Source organism: Narcine bancroftii, chromosome 4, assembly GCF_036971445.1.
Source record: "Narcine bancroftii isolate sNarBan1 chromosome 4, sNarBan1.hap1, whole genome shotgun sequence".
In the NCBI taxonomy this organism is placed as follows: Eukaryota; Metazoa; Chordata; class Chondrichthyes; order Torpediniformes; family Narcinidae; genus Narcine; species Narcine bancroftii.
In genome coordinates, this window is record NC_091472.1 from 101,969,845 (window position 1) to 101,994,382 (window position 24,538).

General features: G+C 41.3%; 1 protein-coding gene across 7 annotated transcripts in view; it reads left to right on the plus strand.

The window, feature by feature from the left end:
• Window positions 1-24,538, plus strand: part of adgb (androglobin) — a 308,223-nt gene that overhangs the window by 74,549 nt on the left and 209,136 nt on the right. For 6 of the 7 annotated variants that reach the window (XM_069932245.1, XM_069932246.1, XM_069932240.1 and 3 more), the window contains exon 10: window positions 12,056-12,184. The exons of the other annotated variant lie outside the window; for it this stretch is intronic. In XM_069932245.1, coding sequence (XP_069788346.1) covers window positions 12,056-12,184 — 129 coding nt within the window. The remainder of the gene's footprint in view (window positions 1-12,055; window positions 12,185-24,538) is intronic. 7 annotated transcript variants of the gene reach the window in all.

Consider the following 24,538-nt stretch of genomic DNA (forward strand, 5'->3'; position numbering starts at 1 on the left):
ATCTCCATCCTCAACCGATGGTCAGAACACTTCCAATCTCTTTTCAGTGCCAATCGCTCAGTCCAAGATTCCGCCCTGCTCCAGCTCCCTCAACAGCCCTTAAGGCTAGAGCTGATTGAGGTCCTCACCCGGGAAGAGACATATAAGGCAATTGAACAACTGAAAAGTGGCAAAGCAGCAGGTATGGATGGAATCCCCCCCAGAGGTCTGGAAGGCTGGCGGCAAAACTCTGCATGCCAAACTGCATGAGTTTTTCAAGCTCTGTTGGGACCAAGGAAAGCTGCCTCAGGACCTTCGTGATGCCATCATCATCACCCTGTACAAAAACAAAGGCGAGAAATCAGACTGCTCAAATTACAGGGGAATCACGCTGCTCTCCATTGCAGGCAAAATCTTCGCTAGGATTCTAGTAAATAGAATAATACCTAGTGTCGCCGAGAATGTTCTCCCAGAATCACAGTGCGGCTTTCGCACAAACAGAGGAACTATTGACATGGTCTTTGCCCTCAGACAGCTCCAAGAAAAGTGCAGAGAACAAAACAAAGGACTCTACATCACCTTTGTTGACCTCACCAAAGCCTTCGACACAGTGAGCAGGAAAGGGCTTTGTCAAATACTAGAGCGCCTCGGATGCCCCCCAAAGTTCCTCAACATATTTATCCAAATGCACGAAAAGCAACAAGGTCGGGTCAGATACAGCAATGAGCTCTCTGAACCCTTCTCCATTAACAATGGCGTGAAGCAAGGCTGCGTTCTCGCACCAACCCTCTTTTTAATCTTCTTCAGCATGATGCTGAAACAAGCTATGAAAGACCTCAACAATGAAGGCGCTGTTTACATCCGGTACCGCACGGATGGCAGTCTCCTCAATCTGAGGCGCCTGCAAGCTCACACCAAGACACAAGAGCAACTTGTCTGTGAACTACTCTTTGCAGATGATGCCACTTTAGTTGCCCATTCAGAGTCAGCTCTTCAGCGCTTGACGTCCTGTTTTGCGGAAACTGCCAAAATGTTTGGCCTGGAAGTCAGCCTGAGAAAACTGAGGTCCTCCATCAGCCAGCTCCCCACCATGACTACTAGCCCCCCCACATCTCCATCGGGCACACAAAACTCAAAACGATCAACCAGTTTACCTATCTCGGCTGCACCATTTCATCGGATGCAAGGATCGACAACGAGATAGACAACAGACTCGCCAAGGCAAATAGCGCCTTTGGAAGACTATACAAAAGAGTCTGGAAAAACAACCAACTGAAAAACCTCACAAAGATTAGCGTATACAGAGCCGTTGTCATACCCACACTCCTTTTCAGCTCTGAATCATGGGTCCTCTACCGGCATCACCTACGGCTCCTAGAACGCTTCCACCAGCGTTGTCTCTGCTCCATCCTCAACATTCATTGGAGCGACTTCATCCCTAACATCGAAGTACTCGAAATGACAGAGACCGACAGCATCGAATCCATGCTGCTAAAGATCCAACTGCACTGGGTAGGTCACGTCTCCAGAATGGAGGACCATCGCCTTCCAAAGATCGTATTATATGGCGAGCTCTCCACTGGCCACCGTGACAGAGGTGCACCAAAGAAGAGATACAAGGACTGCCTAAAGAAATCTCTTGGTGCCTGCCACATTGACCACTGCCAGTGGGCTGATATCGCCTCAAACCGTGCATCTTGGTGCCTCACAGTTCGGCGGGCAACAACCTCCTTTGAAGAAGACCGCAGAGCCCACCTCACTGTCAAAAGACAAAGGAGGAAAAACCCAACACCCAACCCCAACCAACCAATTTTCCCCTGCAACCGCTGCAACTGTGTCTGCCTGTCCCGCATCGGACTTGTCAGCTTCAAACGAGCCTGCAGCTGACGTGGACATTTACCCCTCCATCAATCTTCGTCTGCGAAGCCAAGCCAAAGAAGAAGGAGAAGAACTCAATACTCGTCCTTCTTTCTTGAACAATAAATCTCCTGGCTCACTGTAGGTGGCATTTCATATATGGAATAAAAGTGGAAATGTGGGAAGCACACAAGTTCAGGCCACATTAAAGGATAAGGGAAACAATTAGGAAGATTTTGCCACTGGAGTACAGAGATCATTCTAACTCCTTGATGATAGAGGTTCAGTAACAAGGTATCAAAGGTATGTTAAGCTAGTGTAATGTGGAGGATCCACCCCAATTTTTATAGTGGTAGATCCTTTTTAGCAACAATATTCTATCCTGTACAAAGCTCTGCCATTGCAGAATGAGGAGGAAGGTAAGCCAGTGGTGCAACACAGAGATCAGGGATGATATTGGTCTTGGTGAGAGCTGGAGGTCAGGGATTCTGTGGACTGCTGAGATAGCCAAAGGTCTGGGCACTGGAGATCGGAGACACAGTAAGGTCATCAGGTTGGAAGGTTTTGGAGGTGTGTTTGGACTGGAATCTGGTGAGCCAACTGTTGGTGGAGTGAATGGTGATTTCAGAAAAGATTGAACCAAGATCCATACTTTGAGGAGAGGCACAGTGGTTAGAAATCTTGCTTTTTAGGGGTGAGAGCAATTAAATGACTGGCAGCAAAATTTACAAAGGATATTGGTGCAATCAAACAATTAGAAATAGGTTTGCATGCGAGAAGTTAATACATGGAATCTGCTGGCCCCAGACCATCTAATCTTGGTACCCCTTAGATGATGCAGAAGTAGGCCTCAAATGTTTTGTTTAAAATTGCTTATTTGTGAGTGAGGCTTGGACTATCTTCAAGTTGCTGTGGTCCAAATGAAGTTGGTGTATGGCATTTTGTCTGATGTCACTGCTCATGCCCATGATCTCGTCATGAACAACATCATACGTGGAGGGCCCAAAATAGATTTTGGAAACAGCTTGCTTAATGGCTGTGTGATTGATAATGCAAAACTGTTCTGTGGTGTAAAAGAGTTTCTGGCCTTTTGTCTCTTCTCACTGAATACAGTTTTCTCTTCAGATTCAGATTTAGTGTCAGACAGCACATCACATACAACCTTAAAATTCCTTTTCCTGTGCACGAGGCAGAATTACCACTTATTGGCAGTACAAAAACACTGTACTCAATGTATACATGATCGTACATCTGTGGTTTTATCTTCCTAATCTCAACAATCATCTCCTTTGTTTTGGTGATATTGAATGCGAGGTAGTTGTTGGTGCACCATTCAGCCAAGTTTTTAATCTCTCTCCTGTATGTTGACTCATTCCCCCTTTTTATTCAACCCGCTACTTTGGTAAAATGAGTGAATTTGTAGATGGTGTTGTCATACTGAACCACACAGTCAAATGTGTATAGCAAGTAGAGCAGTAGACTAAGAATCTTGCCCTGTGGTGCTCCAGTGCTGATGAAGATTGTGGAGGAGATGTTCTTCCCAATCCTCACTGATTGTTATCTGGAGATGAGAGGATCCAATTACACAGTGGGTGGTTGAATCCCAGGTCTTGGAGTTTGCTGATCAATTTTGAGAGGATGATGGTGTTGAATGCTGAACTGTAGTCAATAAAGAGCATCCTTATGTATGCATTTTTGCTGTCCAGGTGATCCAGGGCTTTGTGTAGAACCAGTGACATGGCATCTGCTGTAGACTTGTTACTACGATATGTAAATTGGAATGGATCCATGTCGACGGTCAGGGAGGAGCTGATATATTTCATCACCAACCTTTCAAAGCACTTCATCACTTAGCATAAGACTTCTGTGTCCTGGGAGTAACACTGAGGCTCAGTCCCTTATTACTACCCTGTTTCTGAGCTTTTGACTGAGGTGACATGGTGGGGTGATGAGGTGTGAGAATTAAATGATGAAAGCGAATTGTAGCTGCAGCATTCATTCTTGGTTTCAACTATATGCTGATTGATGGTAGCAGGTTAGACTAGGAAAAAGAGTTCAGGAAGCTGCTTTCTCTCACACATTCAAAACTGACCCAGACCAGAGCTTTGGTATTCAAACATTCATGTAATTGTTCCAAATACATCAGCCCTGATTTGAGTGGGGGAGCAGACTCGATGGTCACTCCTAAATCTTATGGTGAAAGAGTTTGACATTAAGTTTGTGATAACTTATTTCATTCCAGATAAGGTTGTGTAACATCCTCTTCAGATGTTCACAGTGGAGATAGTATTGACCTTTCCCTTCATTTTCAAGTTTATTGTCACATGTACCAAGATGCAGTGAGAAAGTGTATTTTGCGAGCAGTCCATCTTGTCAACCCAGAATACAGCAATAAAAACAAAGAACAAGAGTGAAGAGTTGGAGAGATTAATTAGAACAGTGCAAAGGCAACATTAATCTTCAAGTGTAAGGTTTGTTCAGGAGACTGATGATGCTGGGAAATAAATTGTCCTTGAATCTGGCAGAGCATGATCTCATACTCGTGGATCTTAAAGTGTGTGGCTGGGATGGGATAAGTCTTCCAATGTGATGCCTTCTATTCCAATGCAATGGGAAGTGTAGATGGAGTTGATGAAGAGGAGGCTGGGTTGTATAATGGTCTGAGCTGCATTCAGACCATTTTACATTTCGGGTGCATCTGTCAAGATGACATGCCAAATTTTCTCAGGCTTTTCATTTTAGTAGAGATCCTGGTGCATTTCTTGGCCATCACATCCACGTGCTTGGATCGTGACAGGTTGTTGCTAAAGTTTACTCCAAAGAATTTAAAGCTGTCTACTCCCTCTGCCCATCTTCTGTGACTGGTCCTTGAATCTGGCTGTTAGTGTCTTTCTCTGTGACTGTTATGCCATCCACCATTCTCCCCTTCAAATATCAGCTAGCAGGAACTTCTTCCTGTCATCAGAACTCCACTTTCACCCTCTTGTGCAGCTATGTGTCTTTGCCAATATCCTTTCACTGGAGCAACATGCAGCCCTTAGCTGGATCTTACCAGAGAGATGAGTGACAGACCATGGGTGGCAATATTAAGGTGCAATATTGCTTGGCTTTTTCTCATTTTACTTCTTCTCAGTAACTTCATCCTCAGGTTTGATCAGAGAAAAAGCTAACAAAGGAATGGTGCATAAACAAGAAGCCTGTGCAGATGCTAGGGTCTCATGCAGCACATAAAAGTGCCAGAGAAACTCAGCAGGTCATGCAGCATCGATGGCAATTGAAATTTCAGGCCTGAGCTCTTCTTCGGCTGTTACCATCATCCTTTTGTTTACCATGCATGACCTTCTGAATTTTTCCAGCACTTTTGTGGTATGATTCTTTGCCACTATCAGCTGGTTCCTCTGTAGCTCTGAAATTATGTTTATCATAAGCCTGTAGATGGTGTGGCTAACATAAGCATGACTCCTTCAACATCCCCACTTCACTTGAATCTTCAACCATTGTTCCCCATGGAGTCTCTAGTTTATTTCGCTTGAGGATTTGTGGTTCACATCACACCATTCAGCCTGATTATCCCAGGGATTATGGCACTCATTTGAGACAAGGCATTAGAGTGAAAATAAGGAGCAGATAATAATAATTGGGAAGTCTTTTTTAAAATTTTTTTATTTTTCACACTATAAACCACATTGATCAAGATACATACATTTTTCTTTTCAAATATATACAATGTCGTTTTCTCCCCCCCCTTCCCTCTTCCCATCCCACCCTCCCTACCTCCCCTCCCATTCATTTAAAGTACAGAATCTAAGATACATTAAACCCGTCAAACAATTTTGTCACTCAATAAAAATAAACAAGAAATTTCACTGAGTCAATTCTTTTCATTTCCTTCTCCTTCTGTCATTTTAGGTGGTAGATGTCCCCTGTAGGTTTTCTCTATTGTGTTTCATGTATGGCTCCCATATTTGTTCAAATATTGTAATATTATTTCTTAAATTATATGTTATTTTTTCTAATGGAATACATTTATTCATTTCTATATACCATTGTTGTATTCTCAAGTTATCTTCTAATTTCCAGGCTGACATAATACATTTTTTTGCTACAGCTAGGGCTATCCTAACAAATCTTTTTTGTGCACCATCCAAATCAAGTCCAAATTCTTTGTTTTTTATGTTACTTAGGAGGAAGATCTCTGGGTTTTTTTGGTATATTGCTTTCTGTGATTTTATTTAATATCTGGTTTAGATCTTCCCAAATTTTTTTCACTTTCTCACACGTCCAGATTGCATGAATTGTTGTTCCCATTTCCTTTTTACAACGAAAACATCTGTCAGATACTGTTGGGTCCCATTTATTTAACTTTTGAGGTGTAATGAATAGCCTGTATATCCAGTTATATTGTATCATACGTAATGTCGTGTTTATTGTATTTCTCATAGTTCCAGAGCATAACTTCTCCCATGTTTCCTTCTTTATCTTCATGTTTAAATTTTGTTCCCATTTTTGTTTAGTTTTACCATTTGTTTCCTCATTCTCCTTTTCTTGCAGTTTAATATACATATTTGTTATAAATTTTTTGATTATCATTGTGTCTGTAATCACTTATTCAAAATTACTTCCCTCTGGTAACCTCAGACTGCTTCCCAATTTGTCCTTCAAGTAGGATTTCAGTTGGTAGTATGCCAACACTGTATCGTGAGTTATATTATATTTATCCTTCATTTGTTCAAAGGATAATAATTTATTTCCTGAAAAGCAATTTTCTATTCTTTTGATCCCTTTTTTCTCCCATTCTCTAAAGGAAAGGTTATCTATTGTAAAAGGGATTAGCTGATTTTGCATCAGTGTTAGTTTTGGTAATTGGTCATTTGTTTTATTCCTTTCTACATGAATCTTCTTCTAAATATTGAGAAGATAATGTAATACTGGAGAATTCCTACGTTGTACCAATTTTTCATCCCATTCATATAATATATGTTCAGGTATCTTCTCCCCTATTTTATCTAGTTCTAATCTAGTCCAATCTGGCTTTTCCCTTGTTTGATAAAAATCTGATAGGTATCTTAATTGTGCGGCTCTATAATAATTTTTAAAGTTTGGCAGTCGTAAGCCTCCGTGTTTATACCATTCTGTTAATTTATCTAGTGCTATCCTCGGTTTCCCCCCTTTCCATAAAAATGTCCTTATTATTTTCTTTAACTCCTTGAAGAATTTCTCCGTCAAGTGTATTGGCAATGCCTGAAATAGGTATTGTATCCTTGGGAAAATGTTCATTTTAATACAGTTTATCCTTCAATTGAGTTTATATAGATGGCCGAGGTTTTTATTTATTTGTATACCTAGGTATCGTATTGCTTGCATTTGCCATCTGAATGGTGATTCTTTCTTAAATTTTGAGAAATCCGCATTATTCATTGGCATTGCTTCACTTTTATTTGCGTAAATCTTGTATCCCGACACTTCTCCATATTCCTTCAATTTCCTATGTAATTCTTTTATTGATATTTCTGGTTCTGTTAAGTATACTATAACGTCATCTGCAAATAAACTGATTTTATATTCCTTGTCTTTTATTTTTATCCTTTTTATTTTATTTTCTGTTCTTATCAATTCTGCTAGTGATTCTATAGCTAACATGAACAATAAGGGTGATAGTGGGCACCCCTGCCTTGTTGATCTGCTTAAGTTAAATTGCTTTGATATATATCCATTTACTGTCACTTTCGCCAATGGCCCCTTATATAATGCTTTAATCCAATTAATATATTTCTCTGGTAAACTGAATTTTTGTAATACTTTGAATAAATAATTCCATTCTACTCTGTCAAAGGCCTTCTCTGCGTCTAAAGCAACTGCTACTGTTGGAGCTTTATTTGCTTCTACTGCATGAATTAAGTTAATAAATTTACAAATATTGTCTGTTGTTCGTCTTTTTTTAATAAATCCAGTTTGGTCTAGATTTACTATTTTTGGTACATAGTCGGCTAATGTGTTTGCTAATAGTTTAGCTATTATCTTATAATCTGTGTTAAGTAAAGATATTGGTCTATATGACGCTGGTGCGAGTGGATCTTTCCCTGTCTTTGGTATTACTGTAATTATTGCTGTTTTGCATGAATCTGGTAAGCTTTGCGTTTTATCAATCTGGTTGATTACTTCCAGGAGGGGAGGAATTAATAAATCTTTAAATGTTTTATAGAATTCTATTGGGAATCCATCCTCTCCTGGTGTTTTATTATTTGGTAGTTTTTTTTTATTATCTCTTGTATTTCTACTATTTCAAATGGTTCTGTTAATTTGTTTTGTTCCTCTATTTGTAATTTTGGTAGTTCAATTTTAGTTAAAAATTCATCTATTTTATCTTTTTTCCCTTCGTTTTCAGTTTGGTATAATTGTTCGTAGAATTCTCTGAAGTTTTCATTAATCTCTGTTGGATTATATGTGATTTGTTTGTCTTTCTTCCTTGATGCCAATACCATTCTTTTAGTTTGTTCTGTCTTAATCTGCCACGCTAGAATTTTGTGTATTTTTTCTCCTAGCTCATAATATATCTGTTTTGTCTTCATTATGTTCTTCTCCACCTTATATGTTTGTAGTGTTTCATATTTTATTTTTTTATCTGCCAATTCTCTTCTTTTAGTTGTGTCTTCCTTCATTGCTAATTCTTTTTCAATATTTACTATTTCCCTTTCCAACTGCTCTGTTTCCTGATTGTAGTCCTTCTTCATCTTGGTTACATAACTTATTATTTGCCCTCTGATGAACACTTTCATTGCGTCCCATAGTATAAACTTATCTTTCACTGATTCCGTATTTATTTCAAAGTACATTTTAATTTGTCATTCAATTAATTCTCTAAAATCCTGCCTTTTAAGTAGCATGGAGTTTAATCTCCATCTATACATTCTTGGAGGGATGTCCTCTAACTCTATTGTCAATATCAGGGGTGAGTGGTCCGATAATATTCTAGCTTTATATTCTGTTTTTCTTACTCTGTCTTGCATACGAGCTGATAACAGGAATAAGTCTATTCTTGAGTATGTTTTTTGTCTACCCGAATAATATGAATATTCCTTTTCCTTTGGGTGTTGTTTCCTCCATATATCCAAAAGTTGCATTTCTTGCAATGATTTAATTATAAATTTGGTTACTTTGTTCTTTCTGTTAATTTTTTTCCCAGTTTTATCCATGTTTGAATCCAAATTAAGGTTGAAATCCCCTCCTATTAGTATGTTCCCTTGCGTGTCTGCTATCTTCAAAAAAATATCTTGCATAAATTTTTGATCTTCTTCGTTAGGTGAATATACATTGAGTAAATTCCAAAACTCCGAATATATCTGACGTTTTATCATTACATATCTCCCTGCTGGATCTATTATTTCCTCTTCTATTTTAATTGGTACATTTTTACTGATTAATATAGCTACTTCTCTAGCTTTTGAATTATATGACGCTGCTGTTACGTGTCCTACCCAATCTCTCTTTAATTTCTTGTGCTCCATTTCAGTTAAATGTGTTTCTTGCACGAATGCTATATCAATTTTTTTCTTTTTTCAGTAAATTTAGCAGTTTCTTCCTTTTGATTTTGTTATGTATTCCGTTAATATTTAAAGTCATATAGTTCAACGTAGCTATTTCATACTTTGCTTATCTTTCCTTTCCATTTCATCATCATCACCTTTCCTTCTTATCCATTTCTGCTTTCTTGTTTTGAACACTTTATTAGACAACATTTCTAAAACATCAAACATTTCCCTTATTCTCCTATCTAAAATTTCTTTAACCCCACTATGCCCTCCCCTTTCTGAGTTGCCCTTCATCCCTTGTCGGGCAACCACAAGGGATTTGCGAATTCACTCGCAAGCGTCAACTGATTTCGCAGTGACCGTAACTCCTCCCCACCCAGCCCCCCCAGAAAAGATTTTAATTTTCATATTTAACAAAGGTCACTCTCTTAATTCCCTCCTTACTTCCTCTCTTCCCTTTCTTTCCCTTATTAATTCTTATCTATACTCTATATATTTTCCTTTAAATATGGATACACTCATGTACACATGTATATACATACACACACACACACACACACACACACACACACATATATATATATATATATATTTATATATATATACTTTTTATATATATATATATATATTTATATATTTATATATTTTATATATATATATATATATATATATATATATACCCATATACACACATACATATAGTTCGTGGTCATTTTTACTCTCGTTACATGTCTTCATCTCTCCGTCTGTTTTGTAGTTGTTCTACAAATTTTCGTGCTTCCTCCGGATCCGAGAATAGTCTGTTTTGCTGCCCTGGAATAACTATTTTAAGTACCGCTGGGGACTTTAGCATAAATTTATATCCTTTTTTCCATAGGATTGCTTTTGCTGTATTAAACTCCTTTCTCTTCTTCAGGAGTTCAAAACTTATGTCTGGATAGAAAAAAAAATTTTGACCTTTGTATTCCAGTGGCTTTTTGTCTTCTCTTATTTTCTTCATTGCTTTCTCCAATATATTTTTTCTTGTTGTATATCTTAAGAATTTTACTAAAATGGATCTTGGTTTTTGTTGTGGCTGTGGTTTCGGGGCTAATGTTCTATGTGCCCTTTCTATTTCCATTTCTTCCTGTAATTCTGGTCTTCCTAGGACCCTAGGGATCCAATCTTTTATAAATTCTCTCATATTCTTGCCTTCTTCATCTTCCTTAAGGCCCACTATCTTTATATTATTTCTTCTATTATAATTTTCCATTATATCGATCTTCTGAGCTAACAGCTCTTGTGTCACTTTAACTTTTTTATTATATTCTTCTAATTTCTTTTTTAAGTTCTCTACTTCCATTTCTACTGCTGTTTCTCGTTCTTCCACCTTGTCCACTCTTTTTCCTATATCTGACATGACCATCTCTAATCTATTCATTTTTTCTTCTGTACTTTTAATTCTTCTTTTTATTTCACTAAATTCTTGTAATTGCCATTCTTCTACTGATTCCATATATTCTTTAAAAAAAAATATATCCATTGTCTTGCCTTTCCCTTCTTCATCCATTTCTCAATGTTCTTCTTCTTCCTCTGGGTTGGTCATCTGTTGTTTCCTTGTTTTCTTTTTACTCTCTTCTTTCTTGTTCTCATTGTTTTCTATGTTCTCTTCCTGTGGTTGTGTTGTAGCTGTCATTCTCAGCTGTGGAGATCGACTCCTCAGCTGGTCCCCCCCTCCCGTCAGTGTTTTTTTTGTCATGCGCGGTTGCACACTTTTACTCGGCTCCGCGAGCCATTTTCGTAGTCCCGAGCTCGGGACTTCAACTGACCTTAGGGAGCGGACTTCTCTCTCCGCGCCGGGCCTCCTCAGACAGGTAAGGCCTTCACCTTCTTCTTCCGACGTTCTTTCTTCTTCTCTTCTTCCCATTGCTTTCGACTTTTCTTTCTTCGCTGCCATTTTCTTCCCACCTTTACTTTCACTTTATTTTAATTTTTATGTTTGTGCCTTTGTGTTTTGTGTGTTTTTTTTAAACTTTTCCGGAGAGGGCTGGAGTTCCCCGAACGGCCACTACTCCATCACGTGACTCCTCTAATTGGGAAGTCTTGATCCATGCTTTGAGGTGCATTGTAGGTTGCAGGTCAACAAGATGAGGTATTTTCAGGATATTTGCTTCATTTGCTTGTATTCAACTTCAGATCTTCTTTCTTGGCCTTTCTGCATTTTCCTCCATTGTTCTTGCACATCCAAGCAGCAGCAGGTTTCATTTCAAACTACTGGACCATGCCCATATCTCTCCTCAAATCATTGTCATCTTTCCATTTCTGCTTTTGAATTTAAGGCATATATCTCTTGTAAATTACCTCATCCTCTCTCATGTTCCCACATCTGCTGCCTTCTAGCCAACTACTGAAGCATATACGAGGCTCCATGTACTGAATAGGTGTATCCTGAATACACTCCCTCACCCCCTTCACCAAACTTGTTCAGATTGCATTTTGTTGAAAATAGAACATAATGCAAACAGAATTGTAAGCTAACATTCTTGATAGTACTTTATAGACTTTGAGAAATTGGTGAAGCTTGTGTTCTCCTGCTATGGTCAAAATTTATCAATTATTTAGCTCATTATATTGCCTGGAGGAAATAGCTAGTACAATGTTGAAAAGGGGACACATATTCTTTCAGTAATTTTTACAACATATTTTCTTAGATAAACCAGAAATAAAGGAAACTGGAAAGAAAAAGAATAAGGAAGGAGAACACATAAGAGATAAAAGTAGATCATTAATTGAACGACCTGGAACTATTTCTCGGAATATATCTCAGTCTGAAGAAGAATGTAAGTTTAGATTTAGAAATATGCACATTAAGCCATGAGCCCACATTGGCCAATTATATCCATGTGATCAATTAACCTACTAACCCCGTACACCTTTTGAATGTGAGAGGAAACCCATATGGTCATGGGGAGAATGCACAAGCTCCTTACTGCAGGGAATTCAAATCTGGGTCGCAGGCGCTGCGATAGAGTTGCACTAATCAAGCTGTTGGAAGTTGGGGGTTTCTAAATTTTTCTCAGTACTAACAGGTCTGCATGCAATACACAAATATGCTGGAGAAACTCAGTAGGGCATGCAGCATCCATAGGAAATAAAGTGTAATGGATGTTTCTGGCCTTGGCCCTTTGTCAAGAGTATACAGTACTTTTCATCAATAGCTTTCTTTGGCATTTGTAGCTTTGCATTATATTTTTTCTGAACAAAGACTAATAGTTACAAAGCTCAGCAAGGTTATATGTTTGCATTGGTACAACTATCAATTTACATTTTCAAATAGTCTTATAAGTAATAACCAGTTAGAAGTAGCCATACATTAGTCATTTCATAATTTATCATAATTTATATGATTTTTCTCTCTGTCTCTTTCTCCCCCTCCCACCACTCTCCTCCCTCTTTCTTTCTCAAGTAGTTTCAATCAAATGGTAAACATGACAGAGACAGAATAGGTAATAGCAACACAGAGAATGACCACAGGGTCAGCACCAGAATGTATGTTAGAGGGGGGCATTATTGATTTTAGGAGGTGCTTGTTTCAGGGGGGGTGAGGGTGCTGGCAGGGACCTACCTATCGGTTTCGCCTTCTACCCCTCTAATGTGGGGCATGAGGATGCTCTTTTTATTGCGTCAAGCTTAACTAGACGCTACTGACACTTGATGCACGTTAGTGATGTAGCCGGGAGCAGGCGAAGAGTCGCTAGCTTGCGTCAGCCTGGACGCTATTGACACAGAAGGGAATGGGGCGGATCTGACAGGCAGGGACAGCCACGACCATATGGGGACACAGCACCTCATTTGAGGGGGTAATGTCTGGGGTTGCCCCCCTGCCCACTTGGTGCCGACCCTGAATGAGCACAATCTTGATGGTAGTTTTACAGTAAGTGGGGCAAAGTAGATTGCTAGTAATCTGCTGTGAGGCCAGATATGGAGCTGTGAATTCTAGTGAAGACATTCAAGAGGCTTGATTCTGTGTCCTTAGAATATAAGACATCTTTTCTCATGATGTGCGCAATTCAGAACTATATTCTGATAAAGAATCTTCAATTTGAAAACCAAATTTTTTTGTATTTCATAACCAAATTTACTTAGTTTTTACAAAGCCTTTTGTGGTTAAATTGTTGTGATCACAGACAAGAAATTCTTGGTATTGGTAGGATACTCAGAAATGGACTCTGGGGGAGGAATGCATAAAGGTGGAATAAGAATTATGTTCATTACATGAGTTACGCAATTGAAATTGCACTGCCACCCAATAGTGTGCTTGTCCAGCCATTGAGTTATATATCCCTTTGGCCCATCTCATCCATGCTGACCAAGTTGCTCATCTGAACTCGTCCCATTTGCCAGCATTTAACCCATTTCCCTCTCATTCATTCTGCCTGTAGCCCCTTTTCCACTGGCACCTTGACCCAGGAATTAATGGGGAATTAACTGGTTAAGGATCCAGTGGAAAAAGAAAACAATTAGCACGCCAGCGTCAAATGATGTCAAATCACACCAGGGGTTGACGACCTCTACCCCTACTCATATCCCCAGTGTCATCTGATGCCGGCAGGCAGATTAAACCAGTGGAAAAAGGAAAACTTCCATCCATTCCATTTGAAGTAGACTCTCCAATCCCCAGGGATGAGTGTGTTCAGTGGAAAAGTAGTCAGTGTCACGGTTAAAGGTGGCGCAGTGGGAACAGCACAATGGCTTCCTATCCTGGAACACTGCACGGCCAATTAACTGGATGCCAATAGAAAAATGGCTTGTGTAACTGTCAAAATATTTTTTACATGTCATAAAGAAGCATATCTATTACTTCCTCTGACATCTCATCCCATTTTTGGACCAATCTCTGAGTGAAAAGATTGCCCCCCTCACCTTAAATCTATGCTTTCCATTTTTAACATTTCCTTACTCTAGGATAAAGACCATTCAGTTTAAACATGCCCCTCATGATTTTGTACTCCTTTACTTTTATAAAAGTCCTAACCTATTCAGCTTCTGTTTACAATTCAAACTTACCAGTCTCCATAATATCCTTGTGAATTTTTTATACCCTTTCCAATTTAATCCAATTCTTTCCCATAGCAAGTCGAACAGGAATGCACACAATGTTCCAAATGTGGCCTTATCAACCCCCTGTACAGCAGTAAAATGATATCCCATTTCCTGTATGTCTTCTTCACCAACCCATCTTCCAGTGTCTCTGTTTTCAGGGAACATTGTGTACCTGTACCTCTCAATCTCCCTGTTCCCAGGGCTCGTCCGTTTGCTCCAAGTCCTGTCCTGGTATGACTAAACAAAAGGTAAAGGTTCCATTATTGTCATTTAGAAATTTTTTAACTTTGTCTACTGTAAGTAAAACAGAGAGTTACTGCTTTGTCAAGCACTCCTCACAGAAATGAGACCCCAGCGAGGAACAAACTCACAACCCCTGGTTTACAAGACCAGAGCTCTAACCACTGAGCTATTGGCACCTCTTTTAGAAAATGTAACACCTTGCACATATCCAAATTAAACTCTATCTGCTATCCCTCCTTCAAAATTAGTTAATCAAGATCCCTTTGCTATTTTAGATAACCTTCCTCATTCATCATTATACCACTTCATCATTATATTCACTTTAGTGTGATCGTAACCATGCTATAAACATTCTCATCCATATCATTAATATAAATGATGAATGACAGTAGGCACACCCGTTGCAGGCTTACTTCTTAAAAACAAACCTCCACGGCCATTCTCTCTGTCTCTTAACATCAAGCCAATTCCATATTCAATTGGTTAGCTCACCTTGGATCCCTTGTGATGTAACCTTTCAGATGACCCAATTATACAGAATCTTCTAGTCCATGGAGACAGCATCTAAATCCCGGTCTATATCAGTCTTCTTGGTCACCTAAAAACTCAAATTCATAATCCACAATTTCCCATGCGCAAAGCAATCTCGACTCTCCCTAATCAGCCCACGCATATACTTTCATCTCTCAGAATTCCATGCAATAACTGATGTGAGGATTCATGAGTGTGAAATTCCCAGAGGTTTCCTTGCTCTCTCTCTTAAGTCATCAAAACAATTAGCCAGCCTCCAGTCTTCCAGCACTTCATCTGTGGCAAATGGTGACACAACTGTCTCTGCCACTGCTACTACAATTTCTTCCCTCATTTCCAACACTGTCCGAGAATACATCTGATCAGGCTTCATGAATGTATCTGCCCCTATGTGTTTTATGATCTCCAGCATCACCTCTTCTGTAATGTTTAAGAAATTACTCTCAGCTCCCTGAGTTTCCCACAATCCATTTCTTTCTCACAGTAAATACTGATGAGAAATACACTTTTAAGGTTTTGACTATCTCCTGTGGCTACACATATATACTGTATCTTGTTGATCTCTTAGCGGCTCCAGTTACTCTTTTTCCCATGATATACTTGTGGAATCTCTTTGGATTTCAAGTCCCCTCTTAGACCTTCTGATTTTCCACTGATGTGAACTACCAAAGTTGTGAAGGCATTCACTTGATCCCATCTGGCAATATATGACAAACACCACCTTTTTCTTGACTAGAGCCTCAATATCTCTGGTCATGCATTATCCTGCCAGCATTGCCTTTCTCTCCAACAACAACATGCTGGTCTTGAACTCTCCCTCTCTATCCTACTTACTAGACGTCTCTCTCCCTCTCCCAATCAACCTTTGGCAGTTATTGTCCATTGCCTTCAAAATTAGCCTTTCCGCAATCTAGGACTGGAACTTGTGGGCCAATCCTAACTTTTTACAGAACCATTCAACACCAGTGGAGTTATGGTCACTCATCCCCAAGTGTTCCCCCACTGACACCTCAATCACTTGCCTTGAGTTGTTTCCCAAGAGGAGGTCCAGTATTGCACCCTCTCTTGTAGGGCCATCTACATGTTCGTGACACCACAACTTCTCTCATTGCCAACAATAATTGAATAATTCACTGATGATCTACTTGTAACATCATAAATCTGTAAAAGAAAATCAGTCATGGATGAGATGAAAGTCTTAACTGATCAAAGTCTTAAAAGTCCAATAACATTAATCTAGGTCTCATGGGCCACCCATCCATTATAGAGTTCTGTTCTACATGCCACAGTTCAGGAACCACATCATTCAAAGGATATTGTTACGAGCTCAGAGGACCCCAAAACCCAGCAGCAATAGATATTCACCAAGACAAATGGTTACTTAAACAAAAGTTGCTTTTAATTATCTTTAAACATGAAAACAGGATCAAACTTTAACTTAAGTCAAACTACTATTTAACTTAACCTAACTTAACCCCCTTCAAATTCTAAGCTCATGTGTATGTAATGTGTGTATAAGTTCAGAAAAGTTCTTTAATTCACAGTCCAATCTCACTTCTCACTCCTCCAAGTTCACTGGTTGCAAGCAATTCTTATACTATACACAGAATTTAACATTTATGAATTTTACCAGGCTTTGGTGCTTGAAAGATAAATGGTTACTACTCAGGAAGATTCTTGTCAATTTTCAGAGAGAGATTTGTTGCTCGTTGGACACCCACAACTGATTCCTTCTGATCAGCCACTTCAGTGTCTTGCCAAAAAAACTTGCCCCATCAGGGTTTTCCAGATGATAACCTCTTTCTTTCAGGTCACCACAGAGTTCCTTTTTGTTTCTCCTATTTCAAGTGCAACATTAGGCAGCCAGCTATCTCCTCTTGTATGAACCCAAGGGCTTTGAATAGGCTGAACTAAGAATTCACAACCTGTCTTCAAAGTGGGGATTTTACACAAGCTTGCCAGCTTGTCATGTTCCAGTCCCAGCTGCTCCTGCTACTTAACTGTAGAACTGAATTTTCTCTCTCTCTCTCTTTCTCTCAGAGAAAACCACATGATCCTCTTAGAACAGGATATTGAAGTCAGATTGTGGCACCAGACCCAATCTTCCGAGTTCGTTCATCTGTTGCTTTCCAAAACAATAATCCATTACTCCATAGTGTATCCAATTAACATCTACTTGTGAAGTCCTTATAGGCATTCTTCAAAGTTTTTGCAAAGGCACTTAGAGCCTGGACTGTCTGGCTTGAGCAGAGCTCTGGCATTTTAAATGAGATCAGTTTTGAAGTGTTTGTAAGTGAACTACACTAAAAAAAACCTGCCACAATTTATCTCCCTTAAAACATATAACTAATCAAGGCAGAGTGGAATAGGTAGGATTGGTCTTGGGAGGCGTGTACAGTCACCAGCAACCAATCATAGCATAACAGGGGGGAAACATTTTTATCACAGGGATAACAGGCAGACAGTGCAAGATTGAACTCAGATCATTGGCACTGTGAGGCAGAAACTCTACTCATTGTTCCACTGTGCTATGCTTGATGTAGCCTGATGTGGACTGAGTACAATTTGGGCCACACTGCTGAGAATGTTGGCCTCAGATGAGCCAGTGTTGTTGGGCAACCTTCCAGTGGATTTTGGAGAATTTTGCAGAGACAGCATTTATGGTATCTCTCCAATGCATTGAGAGATCTGCCTCCTATAAGCTATTTGGTTGACCATAAATTTTCTGCCAAGTCTGAGATCTCAATCTTCAAATACCCAGGTACATTGAAGATGACAATGAATTTTATCACTGAAGTCGGCCTTCATTGAGATGTGGTGCTGGAGACATGAGAAGTGGTTTCCAGGGTGATTTTGATGTTGGACAGAGGAGCCATTTAATTGAGAATATTTCCTTTGCAGATGTTGAAGGAAGGGCCATTCTCTACAATGCTTTCCATTTTCAGGCTCATTCTATTTTCTCTTTCAATTTTTTAAATAATCTGTTCCCAGTTCTTGAAACCTTCCCAATGATCAGGTTCACCATTCCTCGATAGCATTATGTCACTTCATTTTATCTAGTATCACCTATAATCCTTTTTGAAAGCAATGAATTAATCAACTTCTCCTGTATAAGATGAATGAGGGGATCTCTGACCTTCTGCTCTTATTTGAAAACCAGCTGCAACTTATATTTGTGTGACATTTGACATGAGAAGTTTTGTGAAGAGAAACACCGACTGGATTAAATTACACAAAGCATCTTTTCAATTCCTGCACAACCAGGATATTGCATTGTTTCCACCCAATGACATTTGTCATGGTTTACTGACATCCAAAAACTATTCAGGTGACACGGAGAATTCAAGAAATTCAAACTTTTATTTGCAAAAAGCTGTGGCAATCGAAGAACTAGTCACTGACTGCCCACATAACACAGTGCATAGCCTTTTTTATATTATAGTCCTGACTTAATTACATTTCTGCATCATTCATAACCATATTATCTTAACAGTATGTCATCCCTTGGCTTGCCTCAATTATTTTCCACTCATTAATCTAATCATGTTTTGAACCACGTTTTTCAACATATCCTGCCACCTGCTATCTTATCTTTGATTCATTCACTGTGGCATTGTGTAGTAAATACATAATGAATTATTACTTTTGTATAGTGTGAGTAAATTGTTGCTGTAGTAAATATAATGATGAATAAATATTAAATATAGTACATAGTAAATTGCTACATAGCAAAGGATTAATGAATACATATTAAATAGTATATAGTTCATGTGGTTTATTTTCCATATATTCTATACTGATTTTTGTTTTGTGAAAGAAATAAGTTGACCTTGATTTCAAGCTCGACCTTGAAACAAGTGCAAGTTTAAGTTCCATGTGCAGATCTAATCCCATCTACTAAAATTGGGTAACTTTTATTCTGGATATGAGGTGCAGCATTGCAGCAAGATTAATTTATGCAGGCTTGCTTTACATTTATCTGCACTGAGATTGACTCAGTTGTGGACTTGTTTGATAAAATGGCCCCTTGCATACTGTCACAAAGAAAAATTAAAAGGCTATCAATTCCTGCGTACTGTCGTATTTGAGGAGGGAATCACCAGAGTCATAGATGATTGAAGGAGTGGTGATTTTAGTGAGGCTGACAAAGACCATGTCGAATTGTTGGTGGTACATCCTCTATTTCTCTTAAAGTTGTCAATGAGTTGAAGGTCATGTCTGTAGTGCCTTCAGATGGATGGAATAAATGTTGCAAGGAAAGAACCTATCAGGGTTTACTCTGTGTGGTGCACTGAGGTAGCAGCAAGCAAGTACAAACTCAGAAAAGACTGTACAATAGTCTTTATTCCAGTAAAAGTCTGAACACCAGTTCATGCCTTGGTGGATCCCCGTGTGGATCAGGTTTATATTCAGCTTGAGTGATTGGCAGCCGGCCAGGTGGAGTCAGCCCCTTAGGTGGTCTTCCTGCAAATACAGAGATCACCCCCTGCAGTAGGCTGGTGATCATATCACCACATTCACTCCTTCTTAAAATTAAGTCTGGTGGGGGTGGAGGGTAAAACAGTGCCAGGTATTATTTACAAATTTAGGTGGTCCGGCGGCCATCGGAGTCTCTGGGACCATCGCAGGGTTGGCTGGGTCCAGCGTAGCTGTGTCGGGCATCAGTGTGGGAAGAGCAGCGTCTATCTGTATGTCTGTCCGCAGGAGTGGGGTTGGCCTTGTGGGTCTGGTCCGTTAGGAGTGGGGCCTTCTGGAGGGATGGAGGGAGAAGGTCAGCCCCAGAATCCTGGGTGGGCCAAGGGTACCCATGGTGGGGAGGTTGGACCAGATGGTCGTGATGTTGGGGTGGGGTGGGATCCCTGCTGGTGCCAAATCCCTGGTCTAGATGGTGTCCTCACGGTTATTGGGGTACCTGATGTAGGTGTAGTTCTGGTTGGCATGGAGGAGGAGCACCAGTCCCAGAGATGTGAGCCAAGATAGGAGGGAGCCCCCAGTCACCAATTTCATGGCAAACAAGAATAGGCGCTCAGGTGGGTTCTGATTAGTAGCCATGCACAAGAGCGACCTAATGGCATGGAGGACCTCTTACTAGTAGTCGATGGACCAGCCTTTGGATTTCAGGGCCAGAAGGACTGCCTTCCATATCACCCTGTTTTCACGCTCCACCTACCTGTTGCCTCTCTGGTTGTAGCTAGTCATGCGACTACCTGCAATGCCTCACACTACCAAGTACTGGTGCAGCTCCTCACTCATGACCCCCAATCACTGTGGATGAATGCCGGGTATCCGAACATGGTGAAGATCTCCGTCAGTGCCCTGTTAATGTGGAGGTGTCAGGGCAAGGGATGGCAAAGGGAAAACAGAGTTTTTGTCTATGACCAAGAGGAAGCAGACATTTTTGTTTGTGGAAGGCAGGGGGTCCTTGAAGTCGATGCTAAGCCGTTCGAAGGACCGAATGACCTTGATGAAATGGGCCTGTGGCGGGTGGAAGAAACACGGTTTGTTTTCCGCACATACACTGCATGACTTGGTCATGGTCCAGACTTCTTGGACGGTGAAGGGGAGGTTCTGGGACTTGAGTTACAGGGAAAGGTTGTGCAGACTGGGGCTTTTTTCTCTGGAGCGTAGAAGATTGAGAGGGGACTTGATAGAGGTGTTTAAGATTTTAAAAGGGACAGACAGAGTAAATGTGGATAGGCTTTTTCAATTAAGAAAGGGGGAGATTCAAACTAGAGGACATGGTTTACGATTGAAGGGGGAAAATTATAAGGGGAACATGAGGGGAAATTTCTTTACACAGAGGTTGGTGGGGATGTGGAATGAGCTTCCGGCAGACGTTGTCGAGGCGGGATCATTGGTTACATTTAAGGAAAGACTGGATCGTTACATGGATAGGAGGGGACTAGAGGGGTATAGACCAGGTGCTGGTCAGTGGGACTAAGAGGGTGGGGATTTGCTACGGCATGGACTAGTAGGGCCGAACTGGCCTGTTCTGTGCTGTAAGTGGTTATATGGTCATAAAGTGGTACAGGTGCATGACACCCGCATGAAAAATGGTGTTGTGCAGCGCCTGCAGTTGGTCAGACTACATAGTGGCGCAGGTCCAGGACAGGGCATCAGGGGAGTCGTTGAACTTCCCCGGTCTGTACTGGATGTTGTAGCTGAACATGGCCAGGCCGACTCTCCAGTGCAAGATCTTATCCTTATGGGTGGTGCTGAACATGAAAGCTACTGCGCATTGGTCGGTGAGGTGGGTGAACCATCTGCCTACCAGGTAGTGGTACCAGTGTTGGACCGCTTCCACGATTGCCTGGGCCTCCTTTTCAATGGCGGAGTGCCCGAGTTTGGAACCATGGAGAGTTCTGGAGAAGAAGGCCATGGGTCGGCCACCCTTGGTTGAGGGTGGCCGTGAAGGCAACATCAGAAGCATCACACTCCACCTGGAATGGGTGTCCTCATCCACAGCATGCAGTGTGGCATTGGTGATGTCCTGCCTGATGTGAACAAAAGCTACTTGCGCTTCAGAGGGGAGGGGAAAGGTGGTGGCCTGGGCTAGTGGACGGACCTTGTCTGAAAAACGTGGGACCCACATCTTTGGTGGGGGCGGAATTCATCTGGAGGAAGATGGTGGTGCCTGGGGTGGGCACACTGCAGCAGTGTGGGTTGGAGGCTGGGCCGGATGTGACATCAACGGTGAGGGTGTAAGTGACAGGGCAAGTACTTTGCCCGGTCCTTGTATGTGGTGACATTCGGGAGGACTCCCAGCTGGTCATAGAGGGCCACGGTGCTCCTGACAGGTCCGGAAAGGAACTTCATAAAGTTACCTTTCTTCCCGCATTGGAAGCAACGCAAATTCGTCGCTGGACAACCTTTGCATGAGCTTCTGTTCAACCCACACTGGGACCCACAGTACTTACAGGGGCGAGCTGCACCGGTAACTGCGATAGTCTCCTCCATGTAGGGCCCTTCAGCGAGGGTGGTAGTGTGTATTAGGCAGGTAGAAGGTTGGGGGAGTTGGGCATCAAATACCCATGCATGATGAGCTGCTATCTCCAGGGAGCGAACTACCTCCATTGTCCGGGTAAGTGAGGCAATGTTTTCCTCCAGCAGCTTCTGTCGGGCTCTCCTCGAGCACAACCCTCACATACAGGTGTCCCAGATCAGTTGCTCCACTTCCCCTTCTGTCACCCCAGTCTTGGCCAGGCACGGGCGTGCTAGCTCATGCAGGGCTCCCAGATGGCCATCTGCTGTATCATCAGGCTGCTGGACCCTGATGCTGAGCAGGTACGGGGTGTAGACCACGTTTCTTGGGGGCTTGAACATGCTTTCCATAACAGCCATCGCAGATTCATAATCCATGCTGTCCTTGATGACCTGGAAAGCTCGTGGGCCCAGCTTGGTGCAGAGCACCATGAGCCATTTGTGGTTCATGTTGATCACCTCTACCTGTGTCAGGATGATCACCTCAATCACTTGATTCCAGATCACAAAGTGTGCCTGGGCATTGGGTGTTGGAGGTTGATCTCCAGGCACCCAATCGTCAGAGACTTCTCCATGGTTTCTCTTTAAATTTTTACTTGAATAAACTGTGGTCCGCTAAGGTAGCAGCAAGCAAGCATGAACTCAGAAAAGACTGTACCACAGGCTTTATTCCACTAAAAGTCTGACCAACTGTTCATGACTTGGTGACTCCCCATGTGACTGGCTCAGGTTTATATTCAGGTTGACTGATTTGCAGGCAGCCAGGTGGAGTCAGCCCCTTAGGTGGTCTTCCGGCAGGTACAGAGATCGGCCCCTGCAGTTGGCTGGTGGTTGTATCACCACACTCTGTTAATCCCTTTCTGACCTGCTTCAAATAAATCACCTCTTTTTATTCTAATCCCAGCGAGACCAAACTTATTTTATTCAATCATCCTTTATTTTGTGGTGTTTAGGTGTTTTAAAAGGAATAGGATGGGAGGTAAGAGCTGGGTGTTGGGGAGCAGCATTACTGGACAGGGATAGTATCACGGCTATAGAAAGGGAGGACACTGTCAAAGGAGTACCTACTGAGTTAGTTTGGGTGGAAGTCAGAAATAACAAGGGAGTACTGGGAGTAGCCTATAGGCCTCCAAATAGCCCTCAGGATACTGAGGAACAGATAAGTAGGCAGAATTTGGAATGGTGCAGAAATTATAGGGTTGTTGTCATGACAGACATCAACTTAAATAATGTTGACTGGCTCCTGCTGACTGCAAGAGGGATAGATGGGGCAGAATTTTTCAGATGTGTCCGAGAAGGATTCCTGACACAGTATTTGGAAAACCCAACAAGAGGCGAGGCCATACTGGATCTAGTACTGGGTAATGAACCTGGTCAGGTGGCACATTCATTGGAGAAGCATTTCGGTGATAGTGTCCATAACTCCCTGAGCTTTAGCATAGCTACGGAGAAGGAGAAAAGCAGACAATATGAGAAAGTGTTCAATCAGGGAAGGGATAATTATGATGGGCGAGGCAGGAACTAGCGAGAGTAAATTGGAAACAAATGTTCACAGGAAAAAGCACAGAAGTAATGTTAAGGATGTTTAGGAACCACTTGCACCAGGTTCAGGATTGGTTTGTCCCACTGAGACAGGGAAACGATAATAGGGAAAGGGAAGAATAGCTGAAAAAAACAGGTGATGCAGCTAGTTAAGAGAAAGAAGGAAGCAGACATTAGATTTAGGAAACAGGAAGGGCTCATGAGAATTATATGGAAGCCAGGATGGAACTTGAGAAAGGACTTGGGAGAGCTCAAAGTGGGCATGAGAAGGCCTTGGCAAGTAGGATTAAGGAGAACCCCAAGGTGTTCCATGCGTATGTGAAGAACACAAGGATGATGAGTATGAAGGTGGGGCTGCTTAAGGATAAAGGAAGCAACAGGTACCTGGAGGCAGAGGAGGTTGTGGAGGTCCTCAATGAATACTTTGCTTCAGTATTCACCAGAGTAAAGGACCTTGAAGTCAGAAAAAGAACAGGCTTGCGTGCTGGACGGTATTGAGATTAAGGAAGTGGAAGAGTTAGCTCTTCGTAAAAACATTAAGATTGATAAGTCCCCAGGGGTTGGCGCAATATACCCCAGGGTGCTGTGGGAAGGGTTGGAAGAGATAGCTGGGGCTCTGGCTATGATCTTTGAGTCCTCTTTGGCCACAAGGGAGGTACCAGAGGATTAGAGAATGGCAAATGTGGTCCTCTAGTTCCTGAGATTTATAGACTGATGAGTCTTGCATCAGTGGTTTGCAAACTATTGGAACATTTGGAGAAGTACAATCTACTCAAGGATAATCAGCATGGCTT